This window comes from Triturus cristatus, chromosome 4_1 (genome assembly GCF_964204655.1).
Source record: "Triturus cristatus chromosome 4_1, aTriCri1.1, whole genome shotgun sequence".
Classification (NCBI taxonomy): domain Eukaryota; kingdom Metazoa; phylum Chordata; class Amphibia; order Caudata; family Salamandridae; genus Triturus; species Triturus cristatus.
The window spans coordinates 1,112,205,638-1,112,227,152 of record NC_140585.1 but is presented as its reverse complement, the minus strand read 5'-3'; the positions used below and the strand labels follow the sequence as shown (position 1 = coordinate 1,112,227,152).

Here is a 21,515-nt window from a genome sequence, read left to right as displayed (position 1 = left end):
CGAAACTTTTGCGCTGCAATTCGCAAAAAAATATTTAACCAAAGCTGGGTGTCAGCTTAGAATATATACACGTGGCACAAACCACTAACTTTGTTGGGTGACTGGCCCTGAGGGGACAAAGCTGGCCAAGTACATTAAAATCGAGTAATTGCAGTTATCTGGGCTGGGACTGTCCCCAAAAGAAGGCCACAAGGCCGATACAGACCTCCCCAGGAGGCGTCAGCGCTCTTTTCACGAGCAAACACAGACTCAAATCCCTGATTGCCAGCGTGAAGGGAACGAACGTCTAATTACACAAAAAACGGCCCGCGAGCGGACCCAATACAGACCGTAGAAACGGCGTTACACCTCAGCCCAGAGCTCCGTGTAGAAAGCGCGCACGTCTCTGGAAAATATTGACAAAACCAGAGACGGGACGCGTCATGCCACAGCCTCACACGCCCCCATGCGGCGGGAGGAACGGAGCGCGCCAGCAGCGACCGCGTAGGAGCGAGAGGGAAACCTCTCGGTCCTGCGGTCAGAAAGAATCAATTCACGTGAAAAAAACGCCGCAACGAAAATAAATAAACAAACGCGGCGACCGCGCGAATAACACGCGCTAAATCTAAAAGAGTTGAAAAACACCACAAAGAAATGGTCACATAAGCATATCTGCCATAAACATTGCGCATACAAAGCGATTTAGAAGCAAATAAACCTTAAAGGCACACCATAAATACAATAAAAGCCCCCCCAAACAGGAAAAGACTCTGAGGAGACTTAACTGGCTGCGCAGCAGCGAAGAAAGAGAAGATCAGGACACTGACAAAGGACTATAGGGAGCTGGAGAGGCCCTGATTGGACGTTGTTGCTTTTGTTTAATTGGTTGTTATCACAGTGTAAATGACTACATTTTTCCCTATGGTTCATGGGAAACGTAGTCTTTATTTACTTCTTTCTGTGCTGCTGTACAAATAAAGTGAAGAAAGAAGGCATAATCCTCGCCTCCAGTCCTGACATAGAATCGCGATTAAGAAATCCCAATTCCTACTCTTTGTATATATGGCCCCACATTTGTTGATTGACGGGCGTCCACTTGCAGTGTGTCATCTGCTAGAAGAGGTCCGTTCTGAAGGTAATTGTTTGTGTAAAAGATGTGAACTAAAAAAAAACAAATTGCGCTGGAGGGAGTGCTAACTGCTTAAGTGGCACTACTCCCTACCCTAGTTGTATTGGTTCACTGAGAGTATCATTTAGAGTTCAGCGGACAGGTGACTTTGTCACAAACGTGACGGATTTCTTGTCTGCTGTATTGCAAGTGCCATTGGATATAATGTATTTGAAATTCTGTGGAAGAGATATCAGTCACATTTGTGACGGAGTAACTCGTCCGCAAAATCTAAATCAGGCCCCGAGTTTGGATCTCCAAGCTGAATTGTATTGGAAAATAAGCTTATTGTATCAGGAGTATGGTGTAAGAAAAGTAATGCAAAACCAGTATTATGAAGAAGAATGTTTAACAAAAGAAAGAAATTACGCTTGAGAATAACAACATTTTAATTTCCAAAGAAATATATATTTTTTTTAGAGGGCCAGTTTAAGACTTACTGTAGTACTTTGGTGTAAGGAGCTGGCGAGGGAAGAATTTGTGCTATTTCCACACAATTGCCCTTTTTGTTTGGACTAAACACATTAATATGTAATTATGTTTATTGTGTTTTGCCTTTAAAGGAATAATGGCTGCCCGAGGCCTTCTTGCAAACCCCGCCATGTTTGCGGGCTATGAGGAAACGCCGTTGAGATGTATCCAGGACTGGGTTGATATCGCCCTTGAACATGGGACCCCTTTCACGTGCTTCCACCATCACTTAATGTACATGATGGAACGGATCTCGTCTAGACAAGAAAAGCGGGTTTTTAATGTATTATCAAGTACATCTTCGGTGTTGGACTATCTCAGAGAGCATTACGGAGTTTAAAATATAAAGAAAAATACAATTTTAAGGATTTTACATTGACTCTGCTGTTTTAACATTACTTTTAGGTGATTGATGAGTTTGATCAATTTAATGAGTGATCAATTTAATACAGACATTTTAATTTAAAGTTGGACCCTCTCATTTTGTATTAAAGAAATAACCATCCACGTATTTGTACTGGTTTTATTTTATATGATTTGTTGTTGCTATGTTGTTTATGTGAAACGCTTTAAAACGAGCATTGGCAAAGCCAATAGGTTTGGCCTTAGCAGGTATTTTTACTTTTTTTTTTTGCAAACATATGGAATCTTGAAAACAACTTGGCAAATATAAATAAATATATAACAAGTGGCCCAGCAGCCCATGGACAGCAGCACTTGCAATGGAGATAACTCATTTTCAGACCATTGTCCCATCAGTCCCATTAACCTACCATTATATAACCACGCTGCAGAAATAAGGTTTCCCACTTCCAAACTGCGGTGCAATACGGTAATGGAGAAAAGGTATTTTATAGGTTTCTCACGTAACAGCCATTGAAATGGTTCAAGCTATCACCACTTAAGATCCGGACTCAATAGAATGATCCTCTTGTCACAAAAATATATATTTAAAAATATGCTTTTTTTATCTACCCAAATTTTATAAATACAAAGTTCGGCAGCTTTTCAAAACATTAATGGCAATGATGCTGTCATTTAAGTTCTACGCCTACAAGGCGGGTTTCGGGAAAAGACCTCTCTCTTTCTCAGGGTTTCACTGCAGTCAGCTGTCCCTTTTCAGATGTGCATGTGTGTAGGAGTGTTTTCCCATTTAGAAAGGAGTCAGAATCATTCCAGTATGTTCATAAAACCACTTTAATTAAAAGAATATTGGATCCATATCCAGGAATAAACACGTGTTTCACCCCTTTGGTCTAGTGAGCCTTGGGCTTTCTCTGATTCTGACTGATCTGTTAACGGGAAAACACTCCTATGATCTGCTATATTATCATTTTATGGCAAAGTAACAGGTCTGTACCCCATTGGAGTGAATACCCGCCTCATAAGAAGGGATTGTTTCTGGCAGGCAGAGGGTATCTGACCCTTTTTATTGATCAGATGTGCATGTGTGATCTGGCACAATGATGTCCGTCACAATGCAAGATAGACAATGGATGAAGTGGGCTGATCCATTAATGCTTGCTGTGTGCTCTGGTGGATGTAAGTAAAATGTGAACAACACTTAAACCGACTGCTGGATGAAGAGGACTCTGTGTATGTATCTATCTCTATATTTTTTTTATAGTGCGCTTTTTTTTTTTTTTTTTTATACATGAGGTTGGTGAAGCAGCTAAAGCTATCTCTAAGCTAGACCTAATTAGTGTTCTAAAGTGAGATTCGAGTCCTGACAGAAGAAGTGAAGCCGGTATTTCTGCAAGAAATCGACTAGCTTATGCTCCCATGTGTCACGTTTTTGGAAGCTTCAGCAAATTAGACTGATGGCACCGGGTATGCTCAGCTGAAGACAAAGAAGATTTCCTTACCACAAATAATATCAGCTAAAACTGTGACAAAGAGAATAACCATCCGGTAAACACATTAATGTGTTACAACAGTTCCTGAACATGATTTCACTTTGACAGTCACTCTCTCTCCAACCAAATACCACATCAACAACATGACTTTCCTGTCCTCTGCCGAAAGGGCTGTGCTTGCACCATCTTGCTACACGTCCACCAAGGGAAAGTTGGAATATTACTATCACTCCACTGGTAATCTAACCGTGATCAGCTGGTCTGAGCATTTGTTCAGTTGTGTCCCCTTTGTGCTTCCATATCCGTGGGAAAGACGCGACGCTTCTTTTACCTGTCGCAGCCCCACTAGTGTAGATTGTACTGGCGCCCACAGAGAACACGCTTCACCCACTGCCCAGCTAACTCTGCTCTTGCCCTCCCACAAATATACTTTAATTGTGGTTTGACCAATTTAGTTCACTCATGTCATTTGTATTCATGATTGCAAACGTTTGGTTCATTAGTGTGTGGCTTTATTTTACATTACGGTTAGGAAAGGTTCTTTTAGTAAGGTCTCTGAGTGCTATACCAGATACTATTAAGTAAAATAAAAGAACATCTTAGCTCAAACACATATTTCAGATGACCAGTTCAGTAATAGGCAATGTAGCTCCCTCACTCCAATGTCAACGAGACTGGGAACTGTTGAACCGGTCAGTCTACCTCTATACAGCTGCTGAGGGTTAGCAAATGTTGTGTTACTCCTCTGGACATTTGCCCTACCATCCTCTTGAACGGGTTCACTTTGCAGATAAAGTAACTGAGCAAGAATTGAGCCTCTGACTGCTTGCTGTTAGATATTGTGGCACCTAGAATGTGAAGACCGCACATACACAGCACCATCATTGAAAAAGCCTGCAGTTGCACTCCACCTCGGTATTCCACATCCAGGCAAGTTAATGGACAATGGTATGCTTTAGATGCAACAATGTCTTAAAACATTTGGTCTATTGGACCCCTGCCAGGATAATTTGAACCAGGAAACGGTGCAAGTTGTGACTGGAGCCACATCATCTCACATGTCCTCTTGGACAAGCAGCCACATTTCAAGCAGGCAACTCTTCATTGCTGATAAAATGTATTACTGGATGGCTGCAGTCTATGCTGCTACTCTGCCTACCACTAGCAGCATGCTGATATTGCAAGTTCATTTGTAATTGACTGCAGTAGAAGCCCACCTAGCTGCCATGAATAGCAATTATCTGAACTCAAGTGCACATATATTAGCTACCACTAAGCCTGCTAGACCCAGTGCATATACTTACTAATAACGTGCAGGCTCAGATCACCATGTATCATCTGACCACCTTTGTAGAGCAACCACAGCAGTAAAGGTTCTTATGCTGGGTTGGATACCATATACAGCTGTTTTGTAAGACCGGCTGTAAATTCAGTAGTGAAGACAAGAAACGTAATCACTAATTCATTAAGGTGGATATCAAAAATAGAACTGAAAGGGCTAAGCCGGAGTTACTGTTCCCACACTATCAACCAGTGTGGTAGGCCTTCTTTACCCTCTAGGCACCAGTCACCAGTTGCAGTGCATCCCGGAGTAATGCATCAATAAGGCAGCAACAATGGGCTTCAGGGTGCAGTTGGGAACTGCAGACATGGACCAGTTTGTGGGCTGTGCAATGTTGCTGTCTTGCTCCTCCCCATCCTGGTTTTTAGGTCTGGCCTAGACAGTGCATGCGCTGTTTGGAAGACGTGCTGTATTCAGTAAGAGAGCTTTCATTCCACCCCTTGCTGCGGATTGGTTAAGGAGGGAGTCACTGGCTTGCTTCTCAATTATGTGTTTGCCTTTTATGTCCCACCTTCTCATGTCTTGCTCCTCCTCTGGAGTATTGGCCTATTACGGGTATCCTTTTACAAAAGGGATTTTCCCCATTTTGTTCGCGCACACTTCGTTTAGCTTACTAGTTTGGGTTTGCCTGCCTCAGCTTGTGTTAAGTATTGTGTTTACTTCAACCCACCCCGGGTACTGTGCTTCAGGTTTCAGCACGGTGCCCGCTTTCCTGCATGCTTTCCCCTCCTACCCACCATTTCTCCATGTCCTTATTACAACAATAATCAGTGGCGGTTCCTCTGTATGGGCGTTGGGGTATCGCCCCATGGATTATTTTGCCCCAGAGGTCCATCCACCAGCAGCAGCACAGCACTTAAACTTAATTTCAGCCCGCGGCGGCACGGCAGCAGTCAGCTGTCTCTGACTCAGCCGCGGGCATGCCACGTGACATCACGGGGGGAGGTGTTAGAAGCAACTAAGATGCAGCATTCCCCTTGGCCAGTGCAGCAAAATGCGCATGTTTGGTTGGCCAGGTGCCTTTCCCTGGCCAGCCCGACATGCGCAGTCTTGAGGGTCTTGCCACTCTCGCCGTGCAAATTGAGGAGGGGGCGTGGGTAGAAGCCGCAGCCCCACGGCCTCCTAAGGAGTGGCGAGGTCTCCTGCCCCAGGCCAATCCAAGCACCTTAGATTGGCTGCTTTAGTCTCTAGGCAGTCTCCAGAATGCAGCAGAGCCTGTGTGACTGGGGGCATGTCCAGGAGCATGGGGGCATTTTGACCATTCACTGCATGGCTTTGTTGTAAAGCCGTGCGGTGATTGGTCATGGTCATCATTTGCTGCCCTGCCCTCTCAAGCTCAGCCCCACTCTCTCTGCTCCGGGTGCTGCCCCTCCCCTCCAGGTGTGCGTGCCATTTGCACACACAGTAGGGAGTGGCTGAGTGAGAGAGGGTCAGGAGCAGTTAGCACTCGAGCTCCGCCTGACCTCGTTGCCCTGGGACTCGGAGGCCTCTGTCTAGAGTACTTTCAGCAGAGCAGAGCAGCCCAGGCCAGTGCAAACCCTGCTGCATGTGAGCTGAGCTGCCAGTGCCTGAGTGTCTTCGAATGAGCTCAGTCAGTTTAAGTTAACTCGTAGAAAAAATTGATCGACACACAGTGAGTACTACAGAGTGACTACACTAATATAGCTGCACCGAGCGGTGTGCAGCGCTGCATAATTACTTTAGTTTAGCGCAATAACATTCAGTAGTATGTATATTATATAATATATTCTAGAGTGCTGCAGACTTTGGTTTGGAGATGCGAGAGTAGACTCGCTCTACGTCACTGATTGAGGCCCTGGCCTCGGCCTGCATAATTCGTGGACGGCGCGGCTGAGACCTGTGCAGCGCAGATCATCATGCATTACCAGAGAGGCCCAGGCCAGTGCAAACCCTGCTGCTTGTGGCCCGCGCCCGTGTCTTTGACTGTACTGGAGACAGATTGGTGGCAAAGATAACGGGGCCTCGAAAGCAATTTCTGATGTCTTTATCTTCCTGTACAAGTAAGTATGGGCGGAGCGGAAAAGGAGGTGGAGGGGGGGGGGAGTGCAGCCGTTGCTTAGTGGCGCATGGGTTCAGATACTGGTGTATTGCTCCTCAGCAACTGAACGCGGTTTTCGGAGGAATCCTTCACTTCCGTAACATTCGGGGCCATGTTTAGTAGAAACCATGAAATGACTGCGCTGGCAGTACTGCCACACACATTAGTTTCCTATTACACCAGTCACCGCTGAGATCACAGCTAACGTTTTACGCACTGAGTGACTCCGCTAATAGCTGCGCCGAGCGGTGCGCAGCGCTGCATATTTACTTTAGTTTAGCGCAATAACATTCAGTAGTATGTATATTATATATTATAGAGTGCTGCTGACTTTAGTTTGGAGATGCGAGAGTAGACTCACGCTACGTCACGTCACTGGTTGAGGCCCTGGCCTCGGCCTGCATAATTCGTGGACGGCGCGGCTGAGACCTGTGCAGAGCAGATCATCATCGTGCATTACCAGAGAGGCCCAGGCCAGTGCAAACCCTGCTGCTTGTGGCCCGCGCCCGTGTCTTTGACTGTACTGGAGACAGATTGGTGGCAAAGATAACGGGGCCTCGAAAGCAATTTCTGATGTCTTTATCTTCCTGTACAAGTAAGTATGGGCGGAGCGGAAAAGGAGGTGGAGGGGGGGGGGGAGTGCAGCCGTTGCTTAGTGGCGCATGGGTTCAGATACTGGTGTATTGCTCCTCAGCAACTGAACGCGGTTTTCGGAGGAATCCTTCACTTCCGTAACATTCGGGGCCATGTTTAGTAGAAACCATGAAATGACTGCGCTGGCAGTACTGCCACACACATTAGTTTCCTATTACACCAGTCACCGCTGAGATCACAGCTAACGTTTTACGCACTGAGTGACTCCGCTAATAGCTGCGCCGAGCGGTGCGCAGCGCTGCATATTTACTTTAGTTTAGCGCAATAACATTCAGTAGTATGTATATTATATATTATAGAGTGCTGCTGACTTTAGTTTGGAGATGCGAGAGTAGACTCACGCTACGTCACGTCACTGGTTGAGGCCCTGGCCTCGGCCTGCATAATTCGTGGACGGCGCGGCTGAGACCTGTGCAGAGCAGATCATCATCGTGCATTACCAGAGAGGCCCAGGCCAGTGCAAACCCTGCTGCTTGTGGCCCGCGCCCGTGTCTTTGACCGTACCGGAGACAGATTGGTGGCAAAGATAACAGGGCCTCAAAAGCAATTACTGATGTCTTTTTACTGGTGTGTTGCTCCTCAGCAACTGAACGCGATTTTCGGAGGAATCCTTCACTTCCCGTAACAATTGTGGCCATGTTTAGCAGAAACCATGTAATGACTGCACTGCCGGTCTGCCGCACACATTAGTTTCCTATTCCACCAATCACTGCTGAGATCACTGCTAATGTTTTACCCACTGACAACCCTCCAGTACCAAACGGTGAACTCTGATGCTGAGCAATCACTTGTGTATCATGTAGGGCCCAATTAACAATGTTTTTATGAATAGATCTGACGTATGTTTTAAAAAGTCGTACATGCACTTCTTACAGTAGCAATACACAGGGGGTAAACTTAGACGCGAGACTGCTGCGTCACGTAACTGGCTGAGGCCCTGGCACATGGATCATGCATTTTAACAAAAAAAAAATCTGCGAGGTTCTCAGCATTGTATCTTGAAGTCTGTTATGAAGCTCTGTGGTTATACTGAATAAGCAGCTACCATGTTGTTGTTATATGACATCCCTTTATTAATGTAATAACAGCACTTTCACAATTGCTTTATTAACCTTCTTGCTTCTCAAATTTGCTTGAAAATGCACCATTTACCCACTCTTTTTTCAAATTTTTCTCAGGGGGAAATCCCCCCCCTCCCCAAACCCCCTATTAATTGTTCAGGCTCGCTCGCTGCGCTAGCTCACCACGGTGCTCTCCTACAAAGTGTACGCCTCACTACTTTCAAATGTCACCAGCCACCACTGACAATAATGCTTTGTGCTAAATGAGAACTGCTTTATTTACAATAGAAATCGATGGTTGTGTCATATTTTTTAATTGTAATATATTTGAATACCACAGGCTGCATCCAAACATGACTGTCGTACTGGTTTGATTTAATTTGTTTCTTACTGCCTTGGAGACGAAGCTCCCACTAGAGATCCCTCAGCCAATAGGAGGGCTTGTCTCAAAAGCCTCTGCAACTCGTAGCATCTGAGAAGCCATTGGTTCGTGCAAGCAGGTGCTCCCCCTCCTTCACAGCCAGCAGGTTTCACTTCCAGTGACGTCCAGGATGTGAGTCACTCACTGGTAAACTCTTGTGTCCTGCCAGTGCGCCAGGTCCGGGAGGTTTGAGTCAGCGATGAATTTGTAAACAAATAAATGCCGGGGCTCTTGTCAGGGGGCAGCTTGCACCAGCCCATTTCTCCTGTTAGCGCCGCTTAAAACCGAACCAACTACGGAACCATGAAAGTGGGGAGAGGATGTGGCTTAATCCTTTGGAGCTTGGATCTAGGTTTGAGTCTCGGCGTTAGCTCAACATCTTGTGAATGTAGGCAAACCACTTTATCTCCCCGTAAATGAATATGTTCTCAACTGGTGCTCATGAAAAGCACTGGTCCTGAGCACCTGAAACCACTGACTCAAATTAAGCACTGCTCAGCAAAGACTGAAGACCCACAAGTGGTGGCAACAAAGGTAGTGAGTAGTGGAAGAACACAAGGGACATGTTTTTAACCTGCTGTTTAAAAAAATGTTTTAACTGCAACATGCTAGCAATATGTGCTGTTACAAGTAGACAGCAGATCCGCCACTTCTCAGGCAACAGCTCACTGCTCCTTTCGGGCACAGGATAGATAACTCCCCTGCACTATACTTCAGCACGCCGATCTTAATCTACCCTGCTCTGTCACAAGTGCAGTGGGCCTTCAACCCATTTCTGAGTGGATTTTCTGTTCCAAAGTTGGATTATTATTGGTGGTGGACAACTGTCCACTTCGTAGAATAATCAGAACTCCTGTCCGAGTGAACCCCCAAAGTCACTAAACTAACCTGAGCCTGACCACCTAGTAGCTATAGCTCAGATCAAACCGGTTTAAATTAGGGCAAAGTATAAAGTATTTATTCAGTACCAAAATAATGAAGTCAAAACTGCAGGCAATAAAAATTCCAAACCGATGTACAAAATTACATTCTATTTTACTAAATAAAATGACACAAAAAACCAAAAATCAAATAAGGGTAAACTGAGATATGATTTTTTTAAATGATTTACAGTAAAATAGCACCAAAAAGTGCAAATAGCTAGTGATGGTCAATGGTCGCCGTAGACTGGGACCTCACCGACCATTTCAGGCCTATTGCGATGGAGAGCGGGTTGGATACACCAACTGACATGGTCAGAAGTTTTACCATGGTGTTTAGTTTAAAAAAAAAATGTTTTAATTCAGAATCCTTCAGAGGCTGGGCCTGAAGAAGTCTTCACAATGTCAGATAGGCACTGGTTGAGGTCCTGCTGAAGCTGTTGGTTAAGGCAGGAAAAGCTCAGAGCTGGAAGATTCATAATTTGAGTCCAGGGAGCTCCTCTCACTGGCTGGATACTTTTGACACCTTTGCCTAGTCAAGATTTCTATCTTTGGACTTAGTATATTTTTTGGAGCTCAGAATCCTCCAGCTGGGCAAGGAAGCAGGATGTATCTGATGGGGGGGTTCCATGAGGAACTGCCTGCTGAATTGGATTTGGTCTTGCAGAGAAACTCAGTGTGGGAGATACCAGATTTCTTAGCTCAGTGTAGTTGCACCTTGGACAAATAAGTTGGGTTGGTTTGTCATGGTCATCTGGGGGTCTTAAAGTCCGAAAATATTTTAAGTCCCAGGTTTTCACGGGTGGTAGGAGAAGTCCAGATAGACACAGCCAAGGGTAAAGACTCAATCCAGCAGAGGCCACCATCAGGGTCCAATTAAGGTCCAGTGTGTATTGGTCATCCGGATACTTCAGTGAAAAGGCCTCTTGCAGCTTATTGTGTCCCTGCAGCCAAATAGGAGTCTAGCTGATGACACTTTGAGGCCACTTCTTTGTCCTGGTTGCAAGAAAAAGCACGGCCATTTCTTCCACACTACTGTTAGGCCACAGAGAGCAGATCTAGTCCTCTTCTGTTCTTCCATAGGTCCAGAAAGTATTCTTAAGTGGGTGCCTGGGGGTGTCACATTTATACCTTGCACTAGCTAGTTGGTGGGGATGACTACGGGGCCCCCCTAACCAAGGAGGTAAAGGTCCCTAGGAGTAACCCTAACCACTTTTGCAGCCATTCCTGTTTGCCCTACTGCAAACAATCCCACAGTGCGCCTCATTCTTAAAATCCAAGATGGGGAACCCTTCTCTCCTTGTGCAGGTCCCGAGTTGTGGACAGGGTATTAAGCAGTCCTCTCCTTTGTTTTCACTCATAACCAGTTCTGGGGGCAGCTTTCCCCCCACTGGGCTTGGTGCCTGCCTGTCTCGAAGGAGAAAAACAGGGGCATTTTCAATGGTCACCTAACATTTGCTTGTGACAGGGTAGGCCCTTTAGATGTGAATGGCGTTCCTGGCCCACATCAACTGGTCTTCATGCCAGAGCAACAAAAACACCTCCTCACACTCAAGTCTTTGCCTCTGATCTAGCAGAATTTGTGCTTTGGTGCCAAATCCGGGCACAGCAAGCTTCATTGTCAGGGTGTCCTGGGTTAGACTAAAATCAAGCCTAATTTGCTATTGTGAGGTGGAGTTAGTTAACTTAAATACTCTGAGCAAGCTACGTGGTTCAGTGCCCACAGCCTTGTTTAAACCCCTTGTTAATATAGATGCTAGTGGATCAAGCAAGGACGCTGCTAAGCTTTATTTGTATTAAGGTTCTAATGTACAGCTTCTGGATAGATTTAAAAAATATGGAATTCCCCAGCTATCCAATTTATTGGACAATAAGTTCTTATCAGCTCCAACAAATGTTGTTTCGAAGTCCATGAAGCAAGCATACAGTAGTTCTCCAGCATTAAAATATTAGTGACCATAGACAGTGCTAAAATTTTGTATGATGTACCACTCAAGAAAGTCTGTTTAAAGAATAGCAAGCGATTTTTGTGTGCAACCCAAGTTTCTAGTTTATGTAATAACTTCAACATCAAGTAGTCCCATCAGTCAGTAGTTTGATAAGTCTGTGCGGGAGACTGTTTTATAAAGCAGACACAGAGAGGCCCCCTTCCATGTATCCAATAAAACTTTGTTGATTATTGCCTGCTTTCCCCATGCATCTTCACGGCGCACCCAGGTGTTTTCATGGCCTTACCAGGTCAAGAATCCTGGAGCCTGGCCTGTATCTGAAACTCAAACAATTCTACGCTTTGACGATACTCGTAACTTCGAGAAAATAGTAAAGGCCTCGGTTTAGTGCAAGGAGGTGCACAAGCAAGCTTTTCCTAAAATATGATAGGGACAGTGGAACTGTGCGCGCCTCTGCAAATTTTTCCTCGCACTGGGTTTCTTTACCCGTAGAAGCACTCCAAGCTCCTAGAGCAGAGGTCTTCAAATTTTGTTGCGCTGAGCCTCTCTAAGCTAAATATTTTGAAGTCGGACCCACCTCTAAAACTTTATGGCAAGGCCTGCAGGAGCTGGAGGGTCAGGGCTGAGCGCAGGTGTTTGGTCTTGTGAGACCATTTCAGAGATACTTTTTCTGTAGCTCATAATCCACAGTAATGTGAGACCTATAAAAGAGTAAATACTTGAAACAAAAACAGAAAATGATCAACAAACACTGCTCCCCATAATTGGTGGGGTTGTGAGCCCCCCACACTCCTGGGTCCCAATGCAACACCGCCTGCTTCACTAATGATAGCTGCATCCCTGAGTAGCTGTCTGTCTTGTGTGCCTCTTACACCACTTCCTCACCATGCCTAGCCATCACTCCAGTTTTGGCACAGGCCCTGTATTCCTTTCAGTAAAAAAATAGCTCCTACACGATGTCCCTTCTGCAGCTATTGTTCCCTCTTCTCTAATACCAGCAAGGACTATGAGCCCAAATGTCCCTTTTATAAAGACACCCATGCGCTACCCATGGAACGCTCCCTTTATGCAAACTATCCAAGGCACATCCTGACTTGCTTTTGATAGTAAATACTTTAAGTTGGGTTTGCATTGCAAAAGTAACTTAAACCTGTTGCAAAGTGTTGGAAATGTCTCTTTTTGCAGGGTAATCCCCAAACTTAGTTTCTGCTTCTTCCTCCTATTTTTTTCTGACCTGTTTCTGTTGGTTTTAGGGCTCTGGGCACTTTACCACTGTTGATCAGTGCTAAAGTGCATATGCTGTCTGTGTAAATTGTATTATGGATTGGTGTTTCCATGATTGGCATATTTGATTTACTAGTCAGTCCCTAGTATCGTGCAATTTGTGTGCCCAGGGCCTGTAAATCAAATGCTGCCAGTGGGCCTGCAGCACTGATTGTGCCACCCACATAAGTAGCCTGTAAATGTAACCCCGGGAGACGCACGTGCAGCCCAAGCGCCCGGCGGGTCGCAGAGGTAGACAACACAAGTTCCACCACCATACCCCCATATAGGCAGTGATCAGCGCTCCTGCCTCCCCCGACTCCCCTCCCCCCCCCCCCGCACTTGCGAACACCACGACATTGTCCCATACGATGGTCCAGCTCTCAGGCGCAAAGCTACTATTGTTCATTATCCGTGACATAGTGCACCCCCTCCCCCAGTTTATCTATCCCTAGTTAGTTGACGGTTAGTTTCTGGTTGCAGCCCTATAGCCTCTATGATACACCTCACAGGGGATTAATCACACTGCACGGTCCCCATACGGCACGGCGACCACCGTGCGCACCAGCAGGGCATACCCAGACGCCGGCCCCGGACACCTGCCTGAAGCCAAACACAGAGTAGAGACTCGCAGCCCGCAGGCCCACGAGACTGAGAGTCCGCATGGGACGCGAATGGGCGCTCCTGCTTTGTACGCCTATATAACCACTGCATTACCAACTGTGCCTATGTGTGTAATGTTTATAAATGCCAATAAAAATGTATTTAAAATAAAAAAATAAAAAAAGAAGTAGCCTGTAAATGTAACTCAGATCTGCCACTGCAGTATCTGTGCAGTCTAGTACTGCCATGTCGACTTGGCAAGTACACCCACTTGCCAGGCCCTACCTTTCCCAAGGTACCCCTGTGGGCATGGTGCAGTGTATGTGAAAGGTGGCACATGCCCTGGTGTGTGTGGCATGTCCTAATAGGGAAATACAGCCAATTTCGTTTTTCACTATTAGAAGGCTACCAGTTCCCATAGGATAGAATGGGAAGTTTGCATATAACATCTTATAAACATAACTACCCTGGGAACAAGATATGGAAATAATGTTTAGTATGCCTGAACTCAGGATGTTAAGATGCATCTTTTAGTGAGTGGTGATTTTTACATTCTGTGTTTGAAAATATCCCTTTTAGAAAGTAGGTATTTTCTTGCTTAGCCATCCAGTGTTCTTCTGCTAGAATGTGTATTGACTGTCTGGCTTTGTAGTGACGGGCTGGGGGTGTGCAGTGGCTCCAGAGAGTCTGAGTCAGGGCTGGGCTGGGCTGAATAGACCTGGGCTGCATATAAGAGTAGTGAGAGGAGATTTCCTTTCACCTGAATGGACCTGGTATGCCTTGCACAATGCTGTCTCCACCTCCTTCCAGGACAGAACTGGTTTGGACTAAGCAAAGACAATCTCTGCCTGAGAGAACAAAGACATTTTGGGTATAAATACTGGGGCCTAGACCCCAGACCTTTGGAACTCTTTTAGACCAAGAAGACTGCCAAGAAGAAGAGCTGGAAAAGCTGTGAGGAGGAAATATCACTTTACTGAGTGCTTTGCTCTGTTGGCCTGCAGTGGCTGCTTCTGTCTTGGGCAGTGAAAGGACTGGACTAAACTTTCTGCAACTTCTTTATTGAGTTTCTTCAAGGGCTTGAGGTAGAGCTTGCCCCCTGTTCAAGAAGTCTCAGGAACAGCAAAGACTTCAAGTTCTTCTGCCATCAGCACTGGGGACTGTGTGTTTTGTGCTGCAACACAAGAAAAAGCAACCCGACGCCACTGCCGACTCCGTGTCCTGAAGGCACTGCAACCCTGGTCTCACCGACAACACCACCCGACAACCGTCACCGAGCCGCTGCCTGCACCGCGACCTGAGGGCACCGCACCGCTGCACTTCGCAACGCAGCACCTGACAACACCGGCACTCCTGACTTCAACCTCAAGCAGCTCGATCTGCAGCGCTTGTGACTCCAAGAGCCTGACGACTCCTGCACTGACTGCCGGAACAGACGCCTGCTCATCGGAGCTCAATGAGAGGTCGCTGATGCCCTACATTTCTAAAGGTATTGTTTTGCCGGTCTTCCCGACACCGTAGCTGGCCTGCGATGCTGTGGTCAGACAGAACTGTTTGGATTTGTTGTTCACAACACAGTGGTAGCCCTGGACACAGCTACCTACTTAAAGAAACTGTATTTTTCAAGTATTCTTGCAAAGTATATCTTTTTAAGTATGGTGGATTCTTATCGTTTCGGTCTTGTTTTTAAGTATATAAAATATTGGCTATTTTTCTAAAACTGGTGTGGTGTCCTTTTGTAGTATTTTCACTGTATTTCTGTTGGTTATGTGCAAATGCTTTACACACTGCCTCTGAGATAAGCCTGACTGCTCGTGCCAAGCTACCAAGGATGTGACCCGGGGTTATTTTAGGAGTGCAACCCCCTTAACCTGACTAGGAAGAACGATCCCTACTTGGACAAAGGTGCAAACCCTTGCCAACTAGAGACTCCCCATTTCTAACACAAAGCATTAGTAAATCTGGGTCCTAGAGCAGCGCTGCACAGCCTTGCATTATGTTTGGGTACAATCCAGTGCAAATCATAATTTGCGCTGGATTGTTAATACAATTTTTTAATTTTTTTTTCAGGTTTGTGTTAAAAAAGCAACACAAACCTGATACAAAGTATTTGTAAATCTGGACCTAAATAATTTTTCTGTAGTCTGTCTTATGCTGTGTGTAATATTTTAAAATAACACATTCACAGTGCTTGCTGCCTGACAAGGAAGGACCTTGTAGTACTATAAAAACAAAAGTCACAAATCCCCACTGCACCAAGAAGCATTCAATTCTGTGACTTTCTGGTCACACACAAACATCTGCAGTGATTGCATTAACCAGTTGGGATTTCCTCCGGTAAGAAGAGTGCCTTTCCCGCCGGTGAATTTGTATTTATTTTTCATGTAAAGTGTGTTTATTATTTTTTATGCAGTTAACGTGAAGTTAAAAAAAAAAACACATCAGACCAGCTACTGAATATTTTCTCCTTTGTATGATGGTAATTCTATGTCAGGACAGGAGGCTCCGATTATGCTTTCTCATTTCTTTACTAGAAATGCTCAGCAGCCAATAAAAACACAGTATATGTAATGAAAAAACTACAATACCCATAAACACTAGGGTTTGACGTATATAACCATAGAGTCCACAGTATAAAAGGTAATATGGCAAGTACAACATCCTCTTTCTTTGCTGCTCCGCAGTCAGTTAAGTGCTTCTTTCTTTTTCTAATGCATTTCCTGTGACTTTGTATGCATGCTTGATACTGTAGCATTTTGCTTCCAGGGTTTCATTGCTTTGTAGCGTTCAAAGTGTGGTGTTTACATCTCCATGGTTACTAGTTATCGGCACGCATTGCTTTTTTCTTTCCGCTCGCCGCGCTTGCCTTAACGTACGGGGAGCGTGTGGTTCACCTCCCGGGGACGGGCGCTTCGCGCCCGTGTCTTTGTTTGTGGAGAGGGAGACAGGGGCTTGGAGGCTCACGCTAGCGCTGCGAGTGCTCCGTCTTTTGAAATACCAGGCGGTCGTTACCGCGCATGCGCGCCGGCCATATTTGTTTACAAAATCAGGTGTTTCTCGCCTGTCAGACCGGTTGCTTCGCGCCGAGAGCCCACAGCCTGAGTATTTGCCCCATTTTACGCCCATTTGATATTTAAAACGTTTGGGCTGCATAAATAAGCATAGGCATTGCCTAGAGTGCTAGTTTTTTCTGACAGCAAGCCCTCCCTCCACATTTCAACTTATTTGATTAAGTGTTCAGATTTCTAATCTACACTTTGGCTTGCTGTGGGGTTTTTTCACTCCCCCTGCATTGTGCCTTTGGCCACTATTGATTTTTTCGTCCTTCCTGTGGGCATTGAATATTGTTACACTCTGTGTCAGGATGGAGGAATATTATGAGGAGGATTACTATTATTACGAGGAAGATCCTTCTGGCTCTTTGGAGCATGATTTGGTGGAGGCACTGGATCAAGGGGTGCAACACTCCGTGAATAAGGCGCTTGTGCGCGCTATTAATCCTTTGAAGCGTCATTTATCGCTTTACGCACAGCAACAGGGTTGGTTACCGCCTGCTCGTGCGTCAAAGTCCCCTGTCAACCCTCATAGGTCTGATTTTCAGCGGTTGGCTGAAACACTGTCTTCGGACACGGCCTCTACTAAGGGGTTGGCTGGGACCTCTTTTTCATCCCTCCATGATACTGATGCTGACGATGCGCATTCCTCCTCTTCTGAGTTTGAACCACCTCCTCGCAAAAAGGCTCGCAAGGAGCATTTTGTAGATGCTCCATCAAATCCTCCCATTCTAACATTTGAACCTTCGGAAATTATGCATCCCCACTCTTCTTCTTGGTTGCCTTCTACAGCGGTGGCGGATTATGTGCAATCACACATTCGCCAGCCTTTTGATAAGGATGTCCGGGCCCGCATGAGATCTGAGTGTCCCCGTCCAGATCTGGCGGACCATTTAGCCGAAACCCCGGAGGTTGACCCTACCATGGTCACCTACCTTAAGAAGTACGCCAGAGACCCCAAAAAAGGTTTGGACAGATCTTGGCGCTCCTGCCAGGATAAACTATTGGATTTATTGGGCCCACTCACAAAAATGCTGGATTTGGGTGTTCTGGCTAAGGAGTCATCAGCTCTTGTAAACCCGGATGAACTCATTGAATGGGCTCAGAGGGCCATATGTCAATTGGGCAATGCCAATTGTGCGCTTTCATGCGAACGACGCCGCTCCATCCTTCTCCGCCTGGATCCCAGGCTGGCGGAGCTCTCCTCTTCAGAGGCTGGTCCCTTGGCTCAGGGGCTCTTATTTGGTCAACCATTCCTCAAAGAGCTTTCCAGTTTTGTGGCCACTTTCAGTGGCCTTGACAAGGCCCAAGCCTCGCTGCGGCGGGCATTTCGGCCGGTTTTTGCAAAGGCCGGACGTCTTAGGGGACGTTCGTTTGGCCGAGGATCCCAGCAGAATTCTCAGCGAGGATTTCAGTCCCACAGTGGAGGTGGACAAGATTCCGGCTTTACCACCCGTTCCAACTTCTATCCCTCCCGTAAAGGGAGGGGACAGTTCCGGAAGGGTCGCTTCGGAGGACAACAAGGAGGTCATCACGACTCCAACACTTCAGGTGAGGCGGATTCCTTTTTCCGAAGTGGTTTTGGGGGGAAGGCTCCAGTTTTTTCTCCACAATTGGCAGTTAATCTCCAGCGATGCTTGGGTTCTCGAAACTGTTCAGGGCTACAAAATAGAATTTTATCAGCCCACGCATCAATCCCTCCTTCCCACCCCGTTGATTTTTTCTCTTCAGGATCGGGAGATCATTTCATCGGAAATCGACTCCCTTCTTGCGAAAGGGGCTATTCTTCAGACTACCTGTCATCCTCTAGGGTTTGTGAGTTCGGTGTTTCTGGTTCCGAAACGAGGGGGCGGTTCCCGCCTGGTCCTCAATCTAAAAGAGTTCAACGGCGGAGTGGTTTACCGACATTTCAAGATGGAAGGGATCCATCTTTTGCGAGATCTTCTCCGAGCGGGAGATTGGATGGTTCGTCTAGATCTCAAGGACACCTATTTGTCAATCCCAATCTTCAGGCCACATCGGCGGTTTCTCCAGTTCCAGTGGCAAGGGAACGGTTTCGAATACCAAGTCCTCCCGTTCGGCCTCTCGTCGGCACCCTGGTGCTTCACGAAACTTCTGAAGCCAGTGGTGGAACACTTACGCGCTCGGGGTCTCCGCATGATTGTTTATCTGGACGACATTCTGATCATGGCAGATTGTCCTCACAAATTGATCTTGCATCTCGATTGGACGATCGATCTTCTCCAATCCCTGGGATTCCTTGTGAACCCGCAGAAATCTGTCCTCATTCCTTCTCAAGTGATGGACTTTCTAGGCTTCCAGGTCAATTCTCTGACCTGTCAGATTCTTTTACCCACTCAGAAGATTTGTTACATCAAACGGGAGTTGGTTTCAATTATCTCCAAACGGATTGTGTCATTGAGATCTATAGCTCGTGTAGTCGGTCTTTTGGCGTCTTCAATTCAGGCGATTTTCCCAGGTCCTCTGCATTACAGGGCATTACAACGGTTAAAGATCCGTCATCTCCAGCAGGGTCTTCGCTATTCAGATCAGATTCCTCTTTCAGAGGAGGCGAGGTGCGAGATGCAGTGGTGCCTGGACCACATGGAGGCCTGGAATGGGCGAGCCCTGTTCGGTTCTTCCCCGGAGATGGTGATCGAGTCCGATGCCAGCCTGTGGGGCTGGGGAGCCCGGTGCGGTCCAATTTCAATGGGGGGTCGATGGTCCCCTCAGGAGTTGTCTCTTCACATCAATTGTCTGGAACTCCTGGCGGGGTCCTTTGCGATTCGTTGCTTCACGCCTCTTCGGTCCAACTGTTGCATTCTTCTCCGCATGGACAATGTGTCCGTGGCTCGTTATGTCAACAAGTTGGGCGGCACGAGGTCCAAGCTCTTGGCAGAGATCGCCAAAGATTTTTGGCATTTTTGTCTACAGAAGAAGATCACTGTTATTGCCGAGTATCTTCCAGGCCGCAACAATCTGATTGCGGATTGGCATTTGCGTCACCTTCGGGATTTCAGCGATTGGAGGCTTCATCCTCGCATCTTTCGCTCCCTCCGGCGGTTTTGGGGGCAGAGTCACATCGACCTGTTTGCCTCTCGCCTCAACACGCAGCTTCCCCGGTTCTTTAGCTGGAGACCGGATCCGGAAGCCCTGGCCACGGACGCATTTCTCCAGACCTGGCCTGCCCTTCTGATTCCGAGAGTCCTGGCTCGCACAAAGCGTTATCAGTCAGAGCTGATTCTGATTGCTCCTCTGTGGAGGGCTCAGGCTTGGTTCCCAGTTCTTCTGGAAATGTGTTGTGCGGTGCCGATTCTTCTTCCCCAGAAGTGGAATCTTTTGCTGGACCCTCTCGGGAATCCGCATCCCATGATCCAGTCAGGCTCTCTCCGTCTTCTGGCTTGGCGACTTTCGGGGACCGTTGGTCGGTCCCAGGCCTTTCACACGACGCTTGCAAATTTATCAGTGACTCTTGGGCACCCAACACTCACAAACGCTACTCAGGTTCTTGGAAACGATGGTGTGATTGGTGTGTTCAACGGGAGGCTGATCCCGCTACAGCGGATGTCTCTCTAATTATTAATTTTTTGGCGTCTCTTGCCTCTTCAGGCTTAGCTTATCGGACGGTTAACAACTTCCGTTCTGCCATTTCTGCAGGCCATGGACCTCTTGAGAGTAAGCCCGTTGGTGAACTCCCTTTAATTACTAAATTGCTCAAGGGTGTTCGCCTGGCGACTCCCCCTTGTCCTAAATACACGTCTTTATGGGATGTATCTATTGTCTTGAAGTTTTTGGACGCCTGGCCTTCCAACTCCTTGCTTTCCCGTAAACAGTTGTCAGCCAAACTGACCATGTTGTTATGCCTTGTCTCTTGCAGACGGGTGTCTGATGTTTGTGCATTAGACTTGGCTGGTCGTTGTTTTACCCCTGAGGGTGTCACTTTTCGACTCTCTCGTCGTACCAAAACGAATACTTCATTGATTTCCTATCCTTCTTTTCCTCTCCACCCCAACCTTTGTGTGGTCCAATGCATCAAGGATTATGAGGTATGTACTGCTTCTTTACGTTCTGATTTGCAGGGTCAACTGTTGATTGCTTTGCAGAAGCCCTTTCGCCCTGTTACCCCGGCTACTTTAGCTCGTTGGGTTCGCTGGCATATGTCTGAGGCCGGCATTGATGTGTCCTTTTTTGGTGCTCATTCGGCACCGGGAGCTATGGCCTCTAAAGCTTTTTCAATGGGTGTTAATTTGTCTGACATTATGAAGGCTGCAGATTGATCTTCTGATTCCATGTTTAAATCTTTTTATTATAAACCTATTGATCATGTGGCCTCAGTAGTGGTGGATAAGCTTTGAACAAGCATAATCGGAGCCTCCTGTCCTGACATAGAATTATAAATTTGCGAACATACGTGACAAGAATTTTCAATTCTATTAAGGACAAGGAGGCGAGGATTATCCCACCCATTGTGTTTATTCTGATGTATTTATTTGCATTTATACTGATGTTTTTGCATATGTACTATACATTGTCTGATAATTCATTGCTCTCTGATATTTCCCCCCCCCCCCCTTTTATATTTTATTATATATTGGATGGCTTTTACGGCAGTCTGTCTCTTTTCAGGTTCTGACCCGAAGTGCTGATGTTACTGCTTCTTCTGGCTTCTTCTGCATCCGATGGCTTTCTGCTACCAGGATCCTGTGGCCTTCCAGT

General features: G+C 46.4%; 2 protein-coding genes across 4 annotated transcripts in view; both read left to right on the top strand.

The window, feature by feature from the left end:
• The window catches only part of DUS4L (dihydrouridine synthase 4 like), a 144,050-nt gene extending 141,927 nt beyond the window's left edge, over nucleotides 1-2,123 (top strand). For all 3 annotated transcript variants that reach the window (XM_085654123.1, XM_085654122.1, XM_085654124.1), the window contains one exon: nucleotides 1,711-2,123. In XM_085654123.1, the coding sequence (XP_085510249.1) occupies nucleotides 1,711-1,958 (248 nt within the window). In that variant the 3' untranslated portion in view covers nucleotides 1,959-2,123. The remainder of the gene's footprint in view (nucleotides 1-1,710) is intronic.
• A 4,910-nt stretch (nucleotides 2,124-7,033) lies between these two features.
• The window catches only part of BCAP29 (B cell receptor associated protein 29), a 284,369-nt gene continuing 269,887 nt past the window's right edge, over nucleotides 7,034-21,515 (top strand). Inside the window, exon 1 of the mRNA XM_085654121.1 lies at nucleotides 7,034-7,470. The gene's annotated coding sequence lies outside the window, so the exon portion shown is untranslated. The remainder of the gene's footprint in view (nucleotides 7,471-21,515) is intronic.